This window comes from Zea mays, chromosome 2 (genome assembly GCF_902167145.1).
Source record: "Zea mays cultivar B73 chromosome 2, Zm-B73-REFERENCE-NAM-5.0, whole genome shotgun sequence".
Taxonomy (NCBI): Eukaryota; Viridiplantae; Streptophyta; class Magnoliopsida; order Poales; family Poaceae; genus Zea; species Zea mays.
In genome coordinates, this window is record NC_050097.1 from 202,345,786 (window position 1) to 202,367,103 (window position 21,318).

The 21,318-nt window shown below is 42.9% G+C and overlaps 3 protein-coding genes and 1 pseudogene across 4 annotated transcripts; 1 reads left to right on the top strand and 3 right to left on the bottom strand.

Moving 5' to 3' along the window:
• Positions 1-1,202: 1,202 nt before the first annotated feature.
• LOC100283348 (transcription initiation factor IIB) lies at positions 1,203-5,360 on the top strand. Its single transcript, NM_001156249.3, has 7 exons — positions 1,203-1,737; positions 2,446-2,470; positions 3,913-4,042; positions 4,142-4,272; positions 4,370-4,458; positions 4,862-4,938; positions 5,013-5,360. Exons 1-7 carry the CDS (start codon positions 1,385-1,387, stop codon positions 5,144-5,146), a joined length of 939 nt encoding a protein of 312 aa, NP_001149721.1. The 5' UTR covers positions 1,203-1,384; the 3' UTR covers positions 5,147-5,360.
• A 1,751-nt stretch (positions 5,361-7,111) lies between these two features.
• On the bottom strand, positions 7,112-10,941 carry LOC100193000 (uncharacterized). Its single transcript, NM_001138170.2, has 9 exons — positions 10,682-10,941; positions 10,565-10,591; positions 9,770-9,839; positions 8,995-9,118; positions 8,711-8,795; positions 8,491-8,623; positions 8,207-8,380; positions 7,870-7,952; positions 7,112-7,500 (listed from the first exon to the last, which is right to left on the bottom strand). Exons 1-9 carry the CDS (start codon positions 10,823-10,825, stop codon positions 7,444-7,446), a joined length of 897 nt encoding a protein of 298 aa, NP_001131642.2. The 5' UTR covers positions 10,826-10,941; the 3' UTR covers positions 7,112-7,443.
• Positions 10,942-16,286: 5,345 nt separating this feature from the next.
• Positions 16,287-19,672, bottom strand: LOC103649219 (uroporphyrinogen decarboxylase - glutaredoxin - rbg1 pseudogene; annotated as a pseudogene). Its single transcript, XR_004549333.1, has 6 exons — positions 19,449-19,672; positions 19,062-19,164; positions 18,773-18,897; positions 17,335-17,388; positions 17,083-17,164; positions 16,287-16,985 (listed from the first exon to the last, which is right to left on the bottom strand). The product of XR_004549333.1 is annotated as a uroporphyrinogen decarboxylase - glutaredoxin - rbg1 pseudogene (transcript).
• Positions 19,673-19,678: 6 nt separating this feature from the next.
• Positions 19,679-20,257, bottom strand: LOC103647620 (50S ribosomal protein L36 2). The gene is made up of 2 exons (XM_008672132.2): positions 19,895-20,257; positions 19,679-19,730 (listed from the first exon to the last, which is right to left on the bottom strand). The coding sequence occupies exons 1-2, from the start codon at positions 20,101-20,103 to the stop codon at positions 19,715-19,717; spliced, it is 225 nt and encodes a 74-aa protein (XP_008670354.1). The 5' UTR covers positions 20,104-20,257; the 3' UTR covers positions 19,679-19,714.
• Between the last annotated feature and the right edge of the window lie 1,061 nt (positions 20,258-21,318).

Sequence of the window (21,318 nt, forward strand, 5' to 3'; positions counted from 1 at the left end):
GCAGAGCAAGAATATAATACGGAGATGTGTAGAATTTATTTCTGTATCTTACACTATGAATTTAAGATAGTTTTTATATCTAAACTTTAGAAAGTTGTAAAATGTTCAGTTCCTCCAAAACGAGAGGATCTCAACGGGCTCCTAATAGCCAATTTCAGAATTGTCTAGCTGAATTGAGGGTGGGTCGCAGTTGCCTCATGCATTCTTCCTGGCTTGTTGACCGAACGGACACAGAAATGGTGTGCAGGAGAGTAGGAGCCGTGCTATGGTAATTGCCTTCTCTTTGAGGCTTGCCGAGGGCTTGTCGTCGTAAAAGTTTTGGTAATTGCCTTCTCTGTCGCGACAAGCCTGCGCTTATCTGGCGCTGGCTGGAACTGAAACCTTGCCGCGCAACTCCGGATGCGGCGGGCGGCGGCCCAGAACTGACGTCGTGGAATCCATCAGCGAAGCCCTCACTATGCAGCAAAAGACATCGCGGCAACGCAACGCAACAGTGTCGACTAGCAAGCAGGGCCGGAGCTGAGATTTTGGTGGCCCGGGGCGAACACAGAAATGAGGCCCCCTTATATTATATAAATATATATTCTTTTATAATACATATATTTTTTATTTATAACAAGTAATATAATATCTAAAAAATATACTAAATAAAATTTACAATACCTTAAAAATTTCTTCTAATATTTCTTGAAGCAAATTCATCAATGATCTTGTTGACATTGATCTCATCTAAAAGTTTCTTCTCAATACATAAAGTGGCCAAGTCATTCAGTCGTTCTTGTGACATTGTAGACCTCAAGTAATTCTTCAATAATTTCAATTTCGAGAAGCTCCTTTCAGCTGATGCCACCGTAACAGGTAGAGTGAATAAGATCCGATTGCTTGCAGGGCCCATCTCTTTAAGCCTTCAACTGATCGAAGACTACTACATATGCATGCATGGGGTGGGGCCCCTAGGATCCCCAGGGCGGCCGCCTTGGCAGCCCTGTAGTCAGCGCCGGCCCTGCTAGCAAGCCAGTCGAGAGTCACGTCATCACGTGTGTAGACGTGGCCGGATGGGCGGCTCGCCCGCACGCCACGGCATCACGGCAGGCCAGCCAAACCCAAGCGCCGAACAGAAACCGCAGCAGACCAAACACGAAACTCTCGCCGAACTGATAAAAGGCCCAACCCATCGTCCCCCCTCGCCCTCTGGCCTGTCCGGTCTGCCTCGTCCGCTTCTCTCTCACCCTTCCTCCCCCTCCTCTCCCTCCCTCTCCGCCTCCCCCCCCCCCCCCCCCCCCCCCCCCCCCCCCCCCCCCCCCACCCCAAGCCCAAATCACCGGGCCTCGCCCCACAGCACCGGTTGCGTGGGAGGAAGGAGGGGAGGCGGCTGTCGGGCGAGATGAGCGACTCCTACTGCCCCGACTGCAAGAAGCATACGGAGGTGGCGTTCGACCACTCGGCGGGGGACACGGTGTGCACCGAGTGCGGCCTCGTCCTCGAGGCGCACTCCGTCGACGAGACCTCCGAGTGGCGTACCTTCGCCAACGAGTCCAACGACAACGACCCCGTCCGCGTCGGCGGCCCCTCCAACCCGCTCCTCACCGACGGCGGCCTCTCCACCGTCATCGCCAAGCCCAACGGCGCCCAGGGCGACTTCCTCTCCTCCTCCCTCGGCAGGTGGCAGAACCGCGGCTCCAACCCCGACCGATCCCTCATCCTCGCCTTCCGCACCATCGCCAACATGGCTGACAGGTACGCATCTCCGGAACTCCCTTTCTTACGCTACAGCTTCGATCTGGTTCTATCCAAGTATGTAGTAGTTTGCGCTGATTTCTAGGATATACTGTGCCGCGTGCTTGTTCGCCTGATTTTGGGTCTGGGACGATGGATTTAGGTGAGGAATGTGACGTGGGGTTTCAGGGCTGGTTATCACCGCGCGCGGGTTGGGGGGGTCTAGATTTGGAACGTCTGATTGATATATTTTCGTCGACGGCTTTTTCTATATTCTTGCTGGGTTTGGTGCTGGATGATTGTCCCTTGCATTGGATCTACTGAAAATCCGCTCTTTCATAGGATGGGAATCGATGTAATATCATTGATTTCATCAGGACCTCTCAAAGATTCGGTTTTTATTTGGGCACACACTAGGTTCGGCTAGAGTACTTGTGCTGCTCCCACCTACGCATCATTATGCTGTGCAAAATTAAGCATTGACAGGTTCATCGTGATGGCATGTAGTACCTATACCTTAAGGCACGCGATTTTGTTAGCAAATGATCATTCTAGACTGCGGCATTTATTATACACACATTAAAAAGATATTGTCACATATTTCTGATTTGGGCGAATAGTTGCACAGTACTCAAACTATGTCGATAGCTAATTTGATTTAAGCTGTGTGGACCTTAAATTTTGTAACATCTGCCAACCTTATGCTGACACGGACCATGTCTTCTGCAGGCTAGGTCTTGTGGCTACTATTAAGGTAATGGATCTGATGGTTATTGTCCATTATGTTAAGCTAAATGCAAACTTTGTTTATGTAGCTACATGGCTACTATGCTTGCTTGTGAGTGCTAGTTGTGAGCTTGTGATCTACCATTTTTAGGTGCTGATAGGGTGTCTACTAATAATTGGCCTATTGTAAAATACTGAAACTATTATGATCTCTGTTTTGTATGCTCCTTAATAGGAATATTTGTAGGTCATCAGATTACATGTTGATATTTTACAAAGTTTTAAGCCAGAGTATATACTAAGGCTCCGTTTGTATTGGAGAAATTCCAAAGGGAATTTGTAGGAATCACAAAACTGAGGAAAGGAACTTAGGGTGTGCCTTTGGAATACTGTAAGGGTCAATTCTTTTCCTTTGGAATACTGTAAGGGTCAATTCCTTTTCTTTGGAATACTGTAGGTAGATGCCCACTTCACAGCGTCTAAACGGTCGACAGCCTGTTTAGACATCGTTTAAATGCTACACAGTCATATGTAGTTTTCATGTAATCGATCGTTTACTGTTTATCCTGTTTAAATGGCTGTTATGCCTGTTAAGTTGGCTGTTTAGCTCAGGCAATGGCTAAACGACAAGTAGCCGACTGTTTACCTTTTAGGATAACACTACTTCACAGGAAACCAAACATCCACTCCGATCTCTGGTTTTCTTTTCCTTTTTGGATGCCCAAGACAGTGGGTACGAAGAGGAGAGGAGAGAATGAGGAAGACCACAAGAAGCTGTCTGTCCCTCCTGATCTTCTCTTCCACTGCTGCCACCGTTCCAAGAACCATCGGAACTTGGTAATATCAGGAGTCAGGACGGAGAGCTGAAAGCAAGGGTCGAGATTAGAATGGGGAAAAGTGCATATTATGACTTTTTACTGCATAGTGAATATATAAGGACTATTAGAGGAAAAGTATTTAATGAAATGGGTAAAGATGTTGCCTTTTATGCTGGTTTCCCATGTTATTTAGACCAATTTAATATTATATATTTACAACTTCCTTTCAACAAGTCAATTATACTCCACCTTTTGTATTCTGATTCCTGAGTTCAAAACACCTGCTTCTATAACTTTCCTATGTTTTTCCATTCCACTTCCAGACACCTGCTTCTACATCTTTTCTATGTTTTGCCATTCCACTATTTACACCCTCCTTCCCTCCTTCCCTATTCCTACATTTTATACAGTTCCTGTATTCCTCGTTCCTACATTCCAAACACACCCTGAGAGTAGGGTCCATGTTCTATATGGTAGCATTTCTTCTCTTTTTGAAGATAGATTACACGTTTAACACTTTCCTGAATACCCATCCCATTGTGTGATTGAACATATTTCTGCTTTAATTGTTTCATAAAACAGTAACTCATAACTTAATTCAGGTAAATTACTGCTATGTAGTAATTATTTGATTTTGTCTTTACTCTTCAAGGACCGAGCAAATGAAATCTTCAAGAAAATTGAAGATCTCAAGTCTATTAGGGGAAGAAATCAAGATGCCATATTAGCCGCATGTCTATATATTGCTTGTAGACAAGAAGATCGCCCTAGAACTGTGAAAGGTACAATATTGTTCTTAGAAATTCTGGATTTCCTAGACATCAGAATTTATTACGTGGAAGACTCAGTTCGTCTGCTTGTTTTGTGTTGGATTGTTGCAGAAATATGTTCGGTTGCTAATGGGGCCACGAAAAAAGAAATTGGCAGAGCCAAAGAATTTATAGTGAAACAACTGGAAGTTGAGATGGGGCAATCTATGGAGATGGGAACCATTCATGCTGGAGATTTTCTGGTATGTTTGTCCAAATATATAGCTCCACATTTGTTATTGGAGTTGGTAATTTTGTTAATTCTTAAGTTGCTAACTTATAAACTGATAAAAATTGCAGAGGCGTTTCTGTTCAACTCTTGGAATGACCAATCAAGCTGTTAACGCAGCCAAGGAGGCAGTTCAGCGCTCAGAGGAGCTTGATATAAGGTTTGGAATTTCAGACTCTACATGCTAGCAACTGCCTATTTCCATTTGATTGCAGTTAACCTGCTGTCGCGTGAAAGTTTGTGTGTAGCCTCAATATTGCCTGTTTGTTTGATCTGTGCTTTGAATCACCTATGCTTGAATTCAAGTTCAGGCCGATTTTAGGCAAATGGCCTAATATGATCATAGGAACTACTCATGTAGTCAATTGCAGTCATGTTTAGTTTATGTGCCAGGCCACAACACAAAAATCTATTACAAGCCATGATTTGACTTACTGTTTCGTTTGTATCATGTACAATGGACTTTGACACCTAGACATGGTCATTTCAACTTGGGTAAATCTGTAGTGCACATTTCTGACAGAACAAGGTATGTTGACACTTCCTTTCACCCTTGTGTGCAGGAGGAGCCCAATCTCAATTGCAGCCGCCGTCATTTACATGATAACCCAACTCTCAGAGGACAAGAAGCCACTTAAAGGTTTGGAATGCTGCCCCATTGTGTTCTTCCATGTGACTGATATACAGGTAATAATACTGGAGAATCTGTTGCAGATATATCCTTGGCTACTGGTGTGGCAGAAGGCACCATCAGAAATTCGTACAAGGATCTGTATCCCTACGCCTCAAGGCTCATCCCGAATACCTACGCCAAGGAAGAAGACCTGAAGAATCTCTGCACACCTTAGGAAGCTTTACTTTTTTTCCCTTCTGTTATATAAATCGGAATTAGATTTGTCAAAGAGGAGTGAGTGAAGTTGTTCCTGTTGTGACCGACTGTACTGAGCAATGTGTCGTCGCCGGCGCGCTTAACTTTGTGGATGGACCAATGAGAACATAAGTTGTCATCATCAGATCGAATTTCTTTTCAGAGCACCTGCCACCTGAAGATTTTTTTGGGATAGCAAAGGTGTCGTTTTCGTATACTCCCTTTGGGAAAGGATGTAGATAGCAAGCAGTCCTTGGAAGTGCACAAGATTTTATTTAAAAGAACAGGATTCTGTTCCCCATCTTCAGAAGAAACCGTCATTTATCCATCATTCTGAGTCAAACAAAATGTTTAGCCAAGTTGTCAACTCGCTATTAGCCAATTAGCTGATCAATCCTAACTTACTGATCAACCCAGCAAATTTAAGTTAATTTTAGCCCTGGCCATGGCAAGGGGGAACATCCTTGTCCTTAACGTTGCAAGGGGGAAACATCATGTGAACCTTTCGAAGAAAAGTCTCTGTTCATGTAGTATTTGTCAGCCGTGGGCAGGTTAGCAGCTGCCTGTCATGCCGTGCGTCATGTACGGTCGCCTGATCGCGCTGATCGATCCGGTAAAAAGGTTGTTGTCCTGGGAGCAGCGCCGTTCTGGGGGTAGGCCGTCCATCCCGTGGATGCGGCACAACGGAAGCAGCAGCGCGAGGCCGCGAGCTGTGGACGTGCACCTGCCATTAGCGGCGCGTTTGGCGCGCAAGTGGGTGCCGCACTCATTGTGCTAGAGCTGGCGATCCTTGGCCTTTGGGTGTCTCTGTCTTGGCAGCCTCACATGGGGCGCCCCCGCCGGTAGCTGTGGCTTGTGGACTGACTATGCCCCTGTTTGTTTCGGCTTTTTGGAGCTTCTGGCCACCAAAAGCTGTTGCGGACTGCCAAACGCTTAGCTTTTCAGTCAGCTTCTATAAAATTCGTTTGGTTAAAAACCATTCGAAATCAACATAAACACATAATCGGTTGAGTCGTTGCAATAGTAGGAATCCGTCACTTTCTAGATCCTGAGTCCTATAGACACCTTTATCTTTCTCCGCACGTAATCCTAATGATACATAAATTCTCTATACAGCTAGATTCTCCCCACAGCCAGATTCTCAAAAAAGCTGGTCAGAAAAAAGCTGAACCAAACAGAACCTATAGATGGCCGAACAGGCTGCCAGGTAGGGATGACAACAGATATATTTTACCCACGTGCCCGCGCGTAAAAACCCTATAGGGCGCAGGTTTGAGTGTGAGTTTGTACCCGTGGATACGGATACGAGTTTAATTCTCAACCTGACGGGTTTTTTCTCGTGGGTATGAAAATGTTGTACCTGTGCCCGCAAACCCGCATACTCGTGTCCATGTCTGCGTATGTGTGGTGTACTGGTGTGCATTGTGTGTCTGTGTAGACTGTAGAGCACATGCATCTCAATTTAGTGTCACTCCGAAAGCTTTGAGCGAGCGGAGCCAATCAAATGATATAAAAGAAGACTACATACGCTAGGGAACTCGTAGAATATTTATTATTACGTGCTATCAGTATAATAAATATTTATTATATGATTGTGTCCGCGGGTGTACCCGCGGGTGCTATAAACTCGCAGGTAGCGGGTTTGGGTAACATACGCTACCCATCACGGGTAGCGAGTGCGAGTTTAACATTAATTTCGCGGGTACGGGTTTGTAATCTCTGTACCCGCGGGTTTTAAACCCGTTGCCATCCCTACTGCCAGGTCCTCCATTAACACCTAATAGTGCCTATGTTAGTCTGACACTATTTTACTTTTAAGAGCCTAAAAAACATAGAAGATCTTTAAGATTATATGTACAATTTTAGAACTTACATGTATATCATTACAAAATAAATTTATTATGCTTAAAAAAGGCACTTACCATTTCTACTACAACTTGTAGTTCAAGTACCGAGGCATAAAAAAAGCACTTATCATTTCTCCTCGTCTGTCAACAAATTATTTTCCCCTTACAAAAGGACAGAGCAAAAGAATATTCTAAACGTACATCGCCAACGTGCAACTGAACTCCCGTAACGTACACAAGGTCTACGGACTACGAGAACAAAAAAAAAATTGTGACATCTTGCGTTATTTTCTGTTTCCGTGGTGCTGCAAATCAGCAAAGGCAGGAAGGTGACGGCACACCATCACACGGATCACCTCCTACAGGCTTTACGGCGTGGCAGGTGAGGTTGAAACACAGATGACCACTTATTTCTAACAGACAGGGCTCATCAGGCTGCAACTTTCTTAGCGGTCACCGAGTTGATAATGGTGGCGAAATCAGGGCCCTGCCAAGACCAAGAAATTGGTTAACGAACCAGAGATTATAGAGCAGACTAGGTACATTGATGGTTCAAAATTTTGACAGTTTCTTGAAGGTTTTACAACCTACGTGCTGCATATGGGGTGGACACATCAAATAGCATAGCCCTATTCAACACCACTGAGAACAAAGGCAGAAAAAACAGTGCAGGTAGACGATTTTAAAACTAGTACTGGACAGTGGACAGTGGACAGAGATCAATATACATAGTCCTGTTAAACAACATTGGGATTTGGAAACGCATGATGAAAGTTGCAAGAGGAGTTTAAAGAGCTACAGACGGCAGCTACTGACAACAGAAGTAATACAAAGGTTTGAGGTTAGTTTGCCATACCTTCAAAGAGGCACCACCAACAAGAAAACCATCAATATCTTCTTTCTTTGCTAGCTCCGCACAGTTGGCTGCATTCACAGAACCTGCAACACAAGCAAAGGAGGATGGTCAGTTGGTCACATCGCAGTCAGTAAGTACGTTAAACACCCCACAACAACACTGAAATAAAATTTAACAGAACATTTGCTGAGATATTTCAGCTTATGAGTTAATGTTTCTCATACTGATTTAGTAAACCACAGTTCCAAGTTCAATCTTTCCATCGTTGAATTGAATGGAAAAGAAATATGAGAAACACACTTGACACAGATACGAGTATGTGACATGAGAAACTAACCTCCATAGATTATTCGAGTGCTAGAGGCAACATCGGGTGATATGTTGGTCTTCAGCCAATTGCGTACAGCAGCATGAACTTCCTGGGCTTGTTCAGGAGTAGCAACTTTTCCGGTTCCAATAGCCCAAACAGGCTCGTATGCAATTACAACATCTGCCCAGTTTGAAATACTATCTGCAGGCAGATACATGTTGCATATGCATCAACACCTCAGATTAAATCAATGCCTACAAACTTCTCTAGAATGCCAATAAAAAAGTTTCTTAAGATGAAGAAAGTTTCACCTGCAAAAGCCTTCATCTGCCTAAAACATACATCAAAAGTTTTGCCTGCTTCCCTCTCTTCCAGCAGCTCTCCTATGCAGGCAATAACCTTAACATTTTGGCTCAATGCATATGCAGCCTTCTTTCCAATAAACTGCATTTGAACAACTTGTTATATTGTAATCAGAAACTGTGATTCTCCAAGTTTCAAACCAGTAGCACATGCGCATAAAATAATCACCTCATCATTTTCACCAATAATATGTCTACGCTCAGAGTGTCCAAGAATAACCCATTGACAGCCGATGTCCACCAGTTGTTCGGCACTGTAATTTTAAGGGAAAGATAAAACTCTATTAGCAAAACCAGAAGTGAAGAAAAAGCTCCCAATCCCTCGTTAACTATTATACAAAGTCCATCCAGTAAAACCAACAGACTGGATTTTATAACCGCTTTACAGATAGTTGCAATCTCTATGTATATAGTTAGCAAAGAAAAGGGTGCTCAGTGTCCAGTGTACCCAACCTGATCTCTCCGGTGTAGGCTCCTCCTTTTCCAATCCACACATTCTGAGCAGAAACCTCAATGCGACCAGTTAGTGAATTCTTAACCTGATCAATATAGATAAATGGAGGTGCCACCACAACATCTGCAGATTTGCATAATGCCACACATTAGTTTTGATTGCTTTATTCTGCAAGAAACAAGCAGCAAAGTGGCATATAATTTCTTAGATAATTCCCTCTACTGTTGTGTTTCAAACCCAAAATATTAAGTCCTGATTATAATTTGGATCCCATGATTAGAATCCCATCTAAACTGCCATAGAACAAATTGCTCCTATAACTGCATTTGCAGAACCTGAGATAGACATTTTGTATTCAACAGAAGAGCCTGCTAGAAACATGGAAGAAGTGTTTCCATGCTAGATGGTACTCATACAGGATACAGGTAGATCCTATGCTCTACTTTCTTACAGTTACATAAAAAGCGTTCAGGAAAGTCATTAGCAAATCTAAGCAAACATTTTCCCAACAGTATTTTTTTCTATGAGCCAACTATCCAAACACTGAATTAGCGACGGATGCACACTTTAGCAGATAGCCTTGTACAGAACACAAAGAAAATAAGTGATATATTAGTAAATGCAAATACACAGTAAGGTATACATATCAAAACATTTACGGGAACCTATGTGCAACAGGAAAACATAAGAATACCAATCAGATGCATGCACCAAATGTTAATATCATAGAAAGAGGAAGATTAGGATATGTGAAGATGAAACAAATGAGCTTACCTACATCAGTTTCAAGGGTAGCAGCATTCAATTCAGAGACAAGTTTGCTAATGGAGTCCTTTGTTCCATTCTGAAGAAGAGGGAAAAGAAACAGACATCAACACCACAAATTCTAAGATGAGTAACTAAATACACCAAGGGACATAACTTAATGTTGCTAGCAAGAGCTCCTGAAGTGAAGAAGCTCCGTATATGAAATAGGATGTTTGTTCAAAGCAAATAAGCCATGTTCGCTGATCCAAAGATGAAGCCCAAAAATGAATTTACAAAGTTGAAGCTTGAGTTTTGGCTGATGAATCTTGCAGACCCATTACTAATAGACAACCACAACTCAAAAGTTCACAACATGCATCATTTTGCATTGCCTCCTTCGGCCAGGCCTCTCAAAGCTTAGCAAACAGGGTCAAGAAAACACCAAGGCCTCTCTATACTCAGGAGGCAAGAACTGGCAGCATTCCCTGGCATCTCTCAGCTAAAAGTTTTCTAAAAGGTGAAAGATACAACAGCAACTTTATTACCACCCTTTCGGGGGAGAAAACACTTTTATATACCAAACAAAACGGCTTTGGCTGTCAGGCCAAGCTGGGAAGCAGACAAGCGATTCTATTTGTAGAAGTGGCCATGGACAGAGTAAACCACGATGTATATATGGATGACGACAAAATCTCGTCCCGTTCCCGTTGAAATGCCCAATGCGGCAGCAGCCAAAAGATCATACAGTTACATAGCATCTCCAGGATCATCAGTTCTAGACCCCAAGGCGCGTAAAGCTGGAGAGGCAGAACAAGCACTTACGCACTTCCAGTTGCCTCCGACGAAGAACTGCAAAGGAGAGTCAAGCGGGAGCATGAGCGCAGAAATCACAGGGGCAGATTAAAGACGGCTGGTTAAAGAACGGCGGCGGCGGCGCACCTTGCCGGATCCAGCCATGGCAACGATGCGCCCGGCGCGGCGGCGGGAGCAGCCGATGCGAAGCTGATGTGGGACGGCGGGAGTGGACACCGCCGCGATTGGGGAGAGGTGGGAGGACGCGAGGGATGACGGCGCCGCGGCCATTCTAGTGTCGCTGCTGCGGTTGGTAGGGCAGACGCCAGGTTCGGGGGCGGGGTAGGCGAGGGACTAGAAGCCGTCCTCGTTCGCGAGGTGGGATGATGCGGGCAAGGGGCAACCGCAACCACCGGACACGGGCAGGGGCGGGGTAGGGAAGGTAGAATTTTTTTATTTTAAATAAAACATCATTTTAAAATCAATCTCATTTTTTTCTATTTCTCCTTTTAGTCTCGCGCCAATATATGGTATGTCTAATAGCACTCTAACAATGTCTTAAATTGGTGCCTCAAATTAAAATATAGATCTTTATACAAAAAAAAACTACTTTAACATTGCATCATTTCATAAAATTTAGTTAAAAATTATAAGTCACTCTCTTAAATGCCTTAAATATACTACATGATACCCTATAATCTAGATTTGATGCGTTACTGTTGGAGTGGAATGTTTTTGTTGATGTTCTAAATTATATAAAATATACTCATTTTTAAATTATAGGTCATTTTTGTAAGTCACGTTGTTAAAGATGGGACATGTTTGTTTCTCTCATAGATTATATAAGGTTTTGTTCGGTTATTCCCATTATACATGGATTGAATGTAATTGGAAGAAATTTAGAAGAACTTTAACTTGTTTAAGATTTAAACTCATCTAATCACACTCAATCCACCTGGATTGAGAGCTAACCGAACAAGGCCTAAGTTGAATTATAATGTAATGCTAAAAGAGTAAAATATCACTTTGAGATCACAATTAAACTAAAATAAGCTACTAATACTAGCTTATTTCAGTTTATTTATGATTATAAAGTGATATTTTACTCTCTTACTTTTGCTTACTCTTGCACTATAATTCAATTTATAATTTGCCATCATAGATAATACTTTATGAAATACATCCATTTGGCGCTGCAGTAGCGCCACGCTAATCGGATAAGCACGATAAAGTTTAACCTTAGAAAAATAGTATTCTTTCCGTTCTAAAATATAATTCGTTTAACATACATTTATTAATTAACCTATAAATTATTTATCATCATTTATTCAAATGTGGATAGGTTGATAGGAAAAAACAGGGCTTAGAAAAAACTATTTTGAAATGAAGAGAGTATTCTTTCGTATGATCTCGAGCCAAAATGGTTTTTATACAAAAGTTATAAGCATAAGATTATAAAGTGTTATACTCTCAATAAAATATATAATTTGTTAATTTTATTTTTTATTCAAGTTAATTAAGACGCTAAAAATAATACAAAATATCAATAGTATATCATCCCATCTAAATTTGTTGTGTTAAAAATCATATCTTTTGCTGTAAAATAAAAAATATTTTAAAATAAAAGTTATATTTCTTAATGAGGTATATAATTTTATACTTTAAATTTTTTTATTAAAGGTTATTAGAATTCTAAAGTAATAATATAAATTTTTGACATTATATTAATCGTGCATAAATGCTTGCTCTTATAAAAAAATTATCTTCTTATACGATGTTAGATAAAGATGCTCTTTATACCAAGAGACAGACATGTAACGTTGCATCAAGTTGTATCTTCCCTAGATAAACTGAAGAGATGCATAATAAGTCCTAAAAATAACTGGAAAATAAAAACCCAAGATTCTTTCGTGTAGGTGCAATCAAAGAGATCAAGTTTGTTATGCAAATCCTGTTGCTCTATTTTTATTTAAGCCTTGTTCAGTTATTCTATATAGATTTTGATGAAACCAAACAAACCCTCACATGGAACATCTGGATCATTCCCTTTCCTTTATTATTTTAAATTGAAATAATAAAGTTGTAGATCTCATAAAAACTACAAATTTTTTATATAATTTTTTTATTTAACATTGCACCCTTGAAATTTTATATTGTTTTTTACCATCTACATGCATCAAAGAAAATTCTGCAAAACTTTAAAGTTATAGATCTCACGGAGAGACAATTTTTATATAAACAGTTTATTTATTTGATGTCGTACTAGAAATATATGATTTTTCTAAATGATAAGACCTAACACATGACCATTTTTAGTATCTTAACAATCTTAAATAAAAAATTCAAAACTATACAATTATATATCTCATTAATAGCTAACTTTTATGCAATAATATATTACAAGAAAGATATACTTTTTCTAAGATGATAGGTCCTATTACACAATTAATATTTCGTCAGATTTTGTATTATTTTAGTTTTTATGTTATCTAAAAAACTCAAAACTGATTATAATAAATCTCGTTCAACACCACAACTTTTCATAACCATCTTCATAAGATTTCACTATGAAACTGCATTCATCCCTTTTGTGGGTTTTGCCGTTTTGGTGATTTAGATAACAACACATTTAAAGGTCTAAGAAGTTTGCTAAGTGTTGAATAGGAAATTCAGTATGATAAACATACTTAAATAGTGTACTAGGTAAATGCCCGTGTGTTGCTACGGAGGAACGTATTATGATAAAATATATTAAAATTCACAGAATAAGACAAGCATCGAATTATTTGAGTCAGTGCCAGTTTGAGCATCCCACAAAATAAGATAAGCATCATCGCCCACACTGCAAAATTTCTATGCACTTCATTCCCCAAAACAAAAAACAATATAGGGTATTAATATAAATAAAAATGAAAAATAAGGCATCTGTCAACATATACCTTTACTAGGTACGTGCCCGTGCGATACCACGGAACGTGATTACAATAATGACGACAAAATCCGTGATTAAACATAGATACATAACAATATAAATACGTAATATTATTATAAATATTTCGACCCAAATATTATTATAAATAACGCATAGCGGAATGTCAGTGTCGCGGTATGGAATCCCTTTGTGTGTTATTTCTTAGACGGCGACGTGGGTAAACCTGGCCCAGATATGTGTGATCAGTAGTAGGCACCGGCGACTACAATATGTGCCCCAGAGTAAGCCAAAACTCAGCAGTTAGAATTATATTGCGATATTCTTAACGAAAGAAACCCAGAGCATGTAAGCACTGATGTCTCGTGTAGTTAAGGGAATAAAAACACAAGAAACATCAAATAGATAACCACCATTCAACGTGTGTGGGATTCATACTCTGATAGATCACAAATTAAACACAATTACCTGAGAAAAGAGGGAGAACAAATAGAAAGGGAGATCGGTGTGGCTCCATTTATAGCTGGTGAGGGCACTGCCGATTTCCACCTTTTATCAATGGAGAAATTTGGGAAGGAAAGAGATTCACACGTTCAAAGAAACAGAGCAGAGTAAAATATAGGAAGGGATCCATCTCGCCTAAAATTTGGTGGTTGTACATCACTCGCACTCGCATTTGTTTGTTGCACGGAGGTAAATAAGGCAAGAAATAATGCACGGAGGGAAACTTGTCTACACAATGTGAGATGTTAGCAGAAAACCGTAGGAAAAATAAAGTAGATCAACCAACAAATCACAGAGCACGACACACAAATTAACGTGAAAACTCCTTCAATGCGAAGGGAAAAACCACGGGCATCAGCCAGACAAAACCTTCACTACATGTGTAGTGTTTACAAAACGTCATCCGTAGACGACGACTTACAAGAGGAGTAAAATGACTACGCGAAACAAACCATAATTAGCCCCCCTGGCGTGCAAGGCTGCTGGCCGACGGGCCAATTTGTGTCGCTACGCTCCGGTCCAAGCCTCCCGCGCGACGGGGCTCCGTTCCGCTCGTCAACATTGTCTCCATATGCAGAATTTAGATCACAAACTCAACATGAGAGACCACGACACACAAATTATTTACTACTATAATGCACTACTTTTAATAGCTCCAGTCGTGGTTTTTTGTGCGTCGCGTTCCCACCCGCTCGCTCGTTCTCCACGCTTCGCTATCCAGAAGCGTCCGCTCGCTCTCTAACATCCGCAAACACTATCCTTTGAGCATTACATATCTTTTTGAACTGATTTAGTTGTGCATTATCATTTTATTCAATATTTTGTATGTCGTCGCAACGCACGGGCACCTACATCGTGGTAAAAAGGATTAGATTAGTGTATGGTTGTCGACATATTTGTCTGTCATTACAAAATTCTAAATTGACTCTTTAGAAATAATTTGTGTAATATTGATAATGTTTACCACACGGATTTTACATATTATAGTGATATTTGTTGTTCCGTTTATATATTTCATACAATTTTTTTTACTCCCGTAGCAACGCACGAGCATTCACCTAGTAGGGATAAAATGTCTGGTAGTTTCGAAAAATGAGAGACACGTGTAAACTTTAAAAAAAATAGAGTAAAAACTGAGTTGCATCTCTGATTAGGGATAACCATGAAATTCACTAAAATTTAAAAGAAAAGAGAGGAGATAGATTCGTTCCTAGGTATCTTGTCGATATTTTCTAGTGAATAAAGAGCCATATAATATATTTATAGTGATGTTAATTAGTTAATACATAATTAAAGCTTGTTTGGATACTCTCTTGTTCACCTCGATCCACATAGATTAAGGCTCTTATTCATCTCAATCCACATAGATTAAGATAATTTATGGTGTAAATTAATTCTATACGTTCACTCGATCCACATAGATTAAGACTCTTATTCACCTCAATCCACATAGATTAAGATGATTTATGGTGTAAATTAGTTCTATACTGGATGGTATTGAGCCGATTTAAATCTATAGAAGTCAAAGTCCACCCTAATCCACTCCCATTCACGTGGAATTAGAATAATGAGTCTGAGAATACTTACAGCTCCTTATCTCCGTTCCCGTGAATAAATGTTGTACGAACCATTTTGAAATTAGATTTATATAAGCTTGTTCGTTGTGAAAGTCAATTTTTTCACATGTGCCTTCCCAAGAACAATGGCATGACTTAAATACACAATTACACGAACACACATACTCTAGAAATATTTTACTTCATCCGTCTATAGATCGTGACAATACCCGAACAAAAAAGCTTCCATCCGTTCAATAGAACTGGTGATATAAGAACAATGCAATCAGTACCGAACAAGCGTGAGTTATTCCTTCTGCAGATGTGTCACAATTCTAGCAATGTGGTACTGCAGGCAAGTACCAACGTGGATCTATGAATACAATGGCATGAATACCAGAGTAGAGTGATCCAATGCAGGCAATATGGTAAAAACGCCAGCGAAGCAAGAATGCTAGCTAGGTGTCTACTCTGACAGGGTCGACTTCAAGTCTCCGCTCTTCTCCATCTCAAGAACGATCCGCCTGATTGGTTGGATGACTCCCGCGCGCAAGGCTCCGGCGCGCCTGGCTCCTCAGGGATCGATATTAGCGCCATCTCCACGAGCGCAGGCTGGTAGTGAAAAAAAGGCCTAGCCTACACGCCCGCATGCTGGCCAGCGTCCTCGTATCCAAGCAATCAATCATAATCTCGTGCTTGGTCAAAGCACGCGGGGAGCCAGGTTATCTCTATGCAGTCAACCAATCATGTAGGATATCACATCCCCACAATCAGCTCCGATTTGTAGTAGAGCTGGGGGAAGGTAGGCCAGTTGGAGTACGTCTTCAAACCTTGCCTAACTTCCTCGTCAGATAAGATGTCGAAGGACCCAAAGCTGACCCCTTTCTTCTTCAAGGCGTTCACAACCTTCGAACTGAAGCCGCAACGAGGAGCATCTGGAGTGCCCTTCATTAAAAGCATCACCGGTGCAGAGGAAACCAGGGACTTCAATCTGTCCTCCAGGCTTTCCTTTGGAATAACCCCTTTCTCAGACAGAACCTTCTTCAGCTCACCACTCTTGTGCATCTCCATCACTATGTCTGAGCCGCCAACCAGCTCACCTTTTATGTACAGTTGAGGGTAACTGGGCCAGTTTGAGAGCACTTTCAGCCCCTGTCTAACCTCATCATCTGAAAGGATGTCAAAACTTGAGAAAGGAATATTCTCTTGCTTAAGTATGTGGACCAACTTCCCACTGAACCCACACCTTGGTTCCTCTGGTGTACCTTTGATGAATACCATCACTGGGCTGTAATTAATAAGGCTTTCCAAACGAGCTTTCTGAGCATCAGTAAGCCCGATTGGTTCAGCAACTGCACCACCCTTCTCAGTTGAAGACTCGGGCTGACCTGCTTCTTCATTTTTGCTACCCTGTGGTTTGAGGGGAATATTGTGCTCCTCAAAAACATCCTTCAATTCACCACTGTCATGCATAGCAATAACAATATCACATCCACCAAGAAGCTCACCTTTGCAGTAGAGTTGAGGAACAGTGGGCCAGTTGGAGAACTTCTTCATACCTTCACGAACATCATTATCTGTAAGGATGTCAAAGCTCCCAAATTTGACCCCTTCTTGCTTCAAAATGTTGACCCCTTTTTGCTATGAGAAGATGTTTTTGTGTTATTATATCATGCTCTTAAACTTGAAATGATATGCAGATGTCCTAATGGCCTCATATGGAGTGGGAATCTTAAACTCATTAAAGTGAATGACAGAAATTACCATAGGTAAGAGTTCTAAGATAAAGATTAGAGTATATTTCAAGTTACCTTCAGAAGACCAAGATGGTGAGCAGTGGCTTTGTTCTTCTGTGTCCTTGCCATCTGCATAGTCAAAAAAATAGACAACATATTTAAGTCACAGCAATAGAAAATTAGAAGATATATGAGATTAAATTTCCAGCTCCATGGTCTACATATTACTCAAAAAATGCAATACCATCAATTCATCACCATGGAACCAGGGTCCACAATTTTGTTTGGAATGATCCAAATTTCATTTTGTTGACCAAAATTTGACTTTTGTATTTTTATATTTTGAATCCAAATCCATTTAAAATTGGACCAAAATTCGTTTTTCAGTTAGTAGAGAAAACTAAAACCCCTTGAAATTCGGTGATTTCGAACCAAAAAAAAGTAAACCTTGCATGGAACACAACCAAAAAATAGTTTAGATGTTAGCACTGGCTTTTAAAAACCTAATAGCTATCGATCACATCTACAGAAGAGTGGGCGTGACAATTCCACTTGTTGCCTATCAGTCCTGGGTTTAAATCAGCCTACGAGCAGAATTTTGCAGGGTTAAGGCTGTCTAGAAATTCCCTTCCCAGATTCCAACGTTGTCAACGATGGGTATTCCCTTTTTAAGGAAAAGCAATCAAATCCAGCAATGTGATCAGAGGCACAGAACATATAGTATTTTTCGACACTACATATTGATGTGATAAACTAATCAACCCACAAAATAGACTATGATCGTTTCACAGGGATGGAAGCATTTAAAAAGCAGGAAAACCCCATATAGACTAAACTTCCACACAAACCTCACCAGACACTTAATCATCAAACACAAACAGTACAGAACCCAAGGTTAGCATCCCATCTCTCAAATAAAATAATAACCTCTTAAGACAATCCCAATTTCACAGCAGCACTAACACAACATTCTCCCACAACATCAGACACATACAAGGTGAAACTAATGATAGTTCGAAACTAGAACGGAAGAAATTTAAAACCTGTAGTATTTCCGGCGTCCCAAACTATGAACTATCTAAGCGACTCAACATCAAAAACCATCATTTTCTTGGGTCAAGAATAAAATCAGACTTTGTATCTCATGTGAAGGCAACTTCTGGGTACAGTATGATATCTGTAATCTAATATTAAAACTTGCAATGAATACCATGTGGGAGATATTCCTAAGCAATAAGGCCCGGTTCAAAAGCACGTTATATAACAGATCATGAAGTGACACATATCACAGCACTCGACAAACATTGAGCATTTATGTTCCCTACTATGAAGATTATTGGTTAATTCCTCCATTTCTAAAATACTTTATCAATCGGTTTTGGAGACTACTATTATATAATATTACTAACCAATTTAGATCATTCCTTCGAGATACGCACTGGAATGGTAATTACAGAAATGCTTACTTAGCAGACCAACACAGAAGACTGTCACAAAATGGAAGTGGACTTGCCTTCATGTACCTCCCGGCTTGCCTCAGGAGCCAGATTGGTGCCCTCTCGACCTTTTTCCCTCTGATTGCGCTCACCAGCAGTGGCTCCGCCACCGTCCCGAGCGAGGCCTCCTCCATTACTGTCTCTGAACCGGGCCATCACATAAAAAAAGAGCAGCTAAATTAACTTCTCAGCCCAAGCCTCGCAACCTGTGAGCAGAAGAGAAGAAGATTCACCTCCGACAACCGGTTAAGTAAGGAATTAATTTTTTCTGAAACAAGGAAATTGTTGAAGAAGTGGTCAGTATACCTTGGAGGTTAAGTCAGGAATCGATTGATGTTTTGGATGAATTTCTGGTACTCGTCGTCACTATCCCAAGAAGAATATTCCGCCTCTTCATCTGCTAATGCTACTTCATGAAAAGAAACAAACACTTCACTCAATATTGAATCGAACTGCAGTTGCAAACCAGAAATGCAAGAAAAAAGAAGTACGATCGCGTGCATACGGTGATTGCTATGACATACATGCAGCACCTGTCATGTATAACCATTTCCAAATAAGAACAAAGATCACTGCTTCTCAATGCAGCAAGGCTACGACGTGATGCTTCTCAATGTCATAGCATGTGCTGGTACTGAGAACATAAAAGCTCATGTCACCTAGCATGTTGTGTCAGCATTTGAGGCTTGTTACCTGCAACACGAGGTGCATTTGCTGTGGCCTTTGGGGGGGTTGAGGCAGCAACGGGCCGACCTAAAAGTTTATCAGGTTTGCCAAGAGATCTCTGGATCGAAGCACGGACATTATCAAATAGTTCAGTCTCAAGGCTTTCCATCGCCCAGGTTTCACTTTCCAGAGTTGAGGTTGTTGACTCCCCTGATCTCCTCGTTTCCTCAATGATTCCTGGTAGCCTGGAACCTTTGGCCTTACGAAAGGTGCTGTTTACAATGGCTAATTCCTCAGTGTCGAGAACCCCTGCATAGACCAGGAAAGATTAAGAGTTGCGATCAATCTGCATAATTAAGGTTTACCAGAGTGTATAACGAGAGGCAATAATTCCAGTAATCGATGGCGCATAAGTGACTCTAGAACTGCTTACTCTGCGAAAGTTGCGGCATGAGAGTGGAGGATCATCTTACTCTGCGAAAGTTGCGGCGGAGGCGGAACAGCTAGCGGGCGGCGGCGGAGGCAGGTGAACGCACGAGACAGCGGCTGCTTCGGCGATGGTGGAGAAGCCCTGGCGCTTCTTGTGCTTGGCGTTGGCCGTGCATTTGACGAAGACGATTCCCCGACGCTTCACCACCTTGCAGAACCGGCACAGGCGCTTCACCGCCGCACGGACCTTCATCTTCTTCTTTGTTCCCCCGCTCGCCTCGGGGCCTTCTCGTCTTCCTTCCGTCCGATTCGTCTAGCGCGGAGTCGGATTCTTGGTTAGGGTTCCGTGGGAGCGAGGATTGCGCGAGCGGGGGCATGGTGTAGGAATCTAGACGCCCACTCTTGGCTCTTGCGAACGCGCGGTGGGGGAGGCGGCGAGGTGAAGCGGCGATTTCTCCGTAAACCCCGTCGCGAGCCTGGGCCCCGCAACCGGCGTCGGAGACGTGACCGCGGCTGTGGGCGTCCCGGGCGCGGATGGGGACGGGGACGCAGACGGGGACAAGGACGCCGTGGGGGTCTCGCTCCCGGACCTCACTGCCACCGTGGGGGTCTCGCTCCCGACGCCGGAGACGGGGGCGCGGTGGAGGTGTACGGCGGGGGCAAACGGCGCAGTTATGGGGAGAGGAGGAGGAGGTGGTGGATCCAGGGCGTGGAACCATGGCGCCAGGGCGGGCGTACGGTGGATCCGCGGCGCTTTCGGGCGCGGCGGGGGAAGGGGCGCGATGGAGGGGTGTGGCGGGGGAAGGGGCGCGGTGAGAGGCAGAGGCAAAACCTGCGGGCGTTGATGCAACGTGGAGGGAGCACGGAGGGAGACGGCAGAACCGTGCGCCACTGTAAGATTGTGGACGCCTACAATCTCTACTACTACATAAGTGTGTAGTGTAGACGTACACAGATGCAAGATGGTGCACAGTTCTGCCAAAACCGCGTCCCTGCGCTTTCTGCCTTTCTCCACGCCGCACTTTCTTCTCCACGTGTTGCCCCGCCATGCCCCCGCTCCCGCACATCGCGCCGCCCCGTCGTCCCACCGCGGAAATTTCGCCCACGAGATCCACCCCACCGTCACCCCCACCCACCCACCCCGCCCGAGATCGCCGCATGATCTCGCGACCAGCCGCCCCTGCGCAGGACGCGGCCCCCTGCCTCAGCCCCGGTGGCGACGCGCTGCCCCCCCGCCCCCCGCCACGAGCGGGCACGACGCGACCCCCACCCGATGGCGCGGGCGAGGCACGCTGCCCTCCCGGCGGGGCGGACGTGGCTTCTGGCTACCATGGCGGCACCTGCACCAAGCGGTTCTCTCCGTTAAACCCTACCACTGCTCTCGTCACCATCTCTCCAACTCACCCCTCTGTCCTCTCCAGGACACAGCCCCCGGCCTCAGCCCCGGTGGCGGCGCGCTGCCCCACCG

Excerpts from the sequence above, each read along its gene's own strand:
- LOC100283348 (NM_001156249.3), top strand. The coding sequence starts at position 1,385 with ATGAGCGACTCCTACTGCCCCGACTGCAAGAAGCATACGGAGGTGGCG. Across the intron at positions 4,043-4,141 it reads TCGCCCTAGAACTGTGAAAG|AAATATGTTCGGTTGCTAAT; the intron begins GTACAATATTGT and ends GGATTGTTGCAG. Across the intron at positions 4,273-4,369 it reads TTCATGCTGGAGATTTTCTG|AGGCGTTTCTGTTCAACTCT; the intron begins GTATGTTTGTCC and ends TAAAAATTGCAG.
- LOC100193000 (NM_001138170.2), bottom strand. The coding sequence starts at position 10,825 with ATGGCCGCGGCGCCGTCATCCCTCGCGTCCTCCCACCTCTCCCCAATC. Across the intron at positions 8,624-8,710 it reads TTATTGGTGAAAATGATGAG|TTTATTGGAAAGAAGGCTGC; the intron begins GTGATTATTTTA and ends GTTCAAATGCAG. Across the intron at positions 7,501-7,869 it reads TTGGTGGTGCCTCTTTGAAG|GGCCCTGATTTCGCCACCAT; the intron begins GTATGGCAAACT and ends TGGTCTTGGCAG.
- LOC103647620 (XM_008672132.2), bottom strand. The coding sequence starts at position 20,103 with ATGAAGGTCCGTGCGGCGGTGAAGCGCCTGTGCCGGTTCTGCAAGGTG.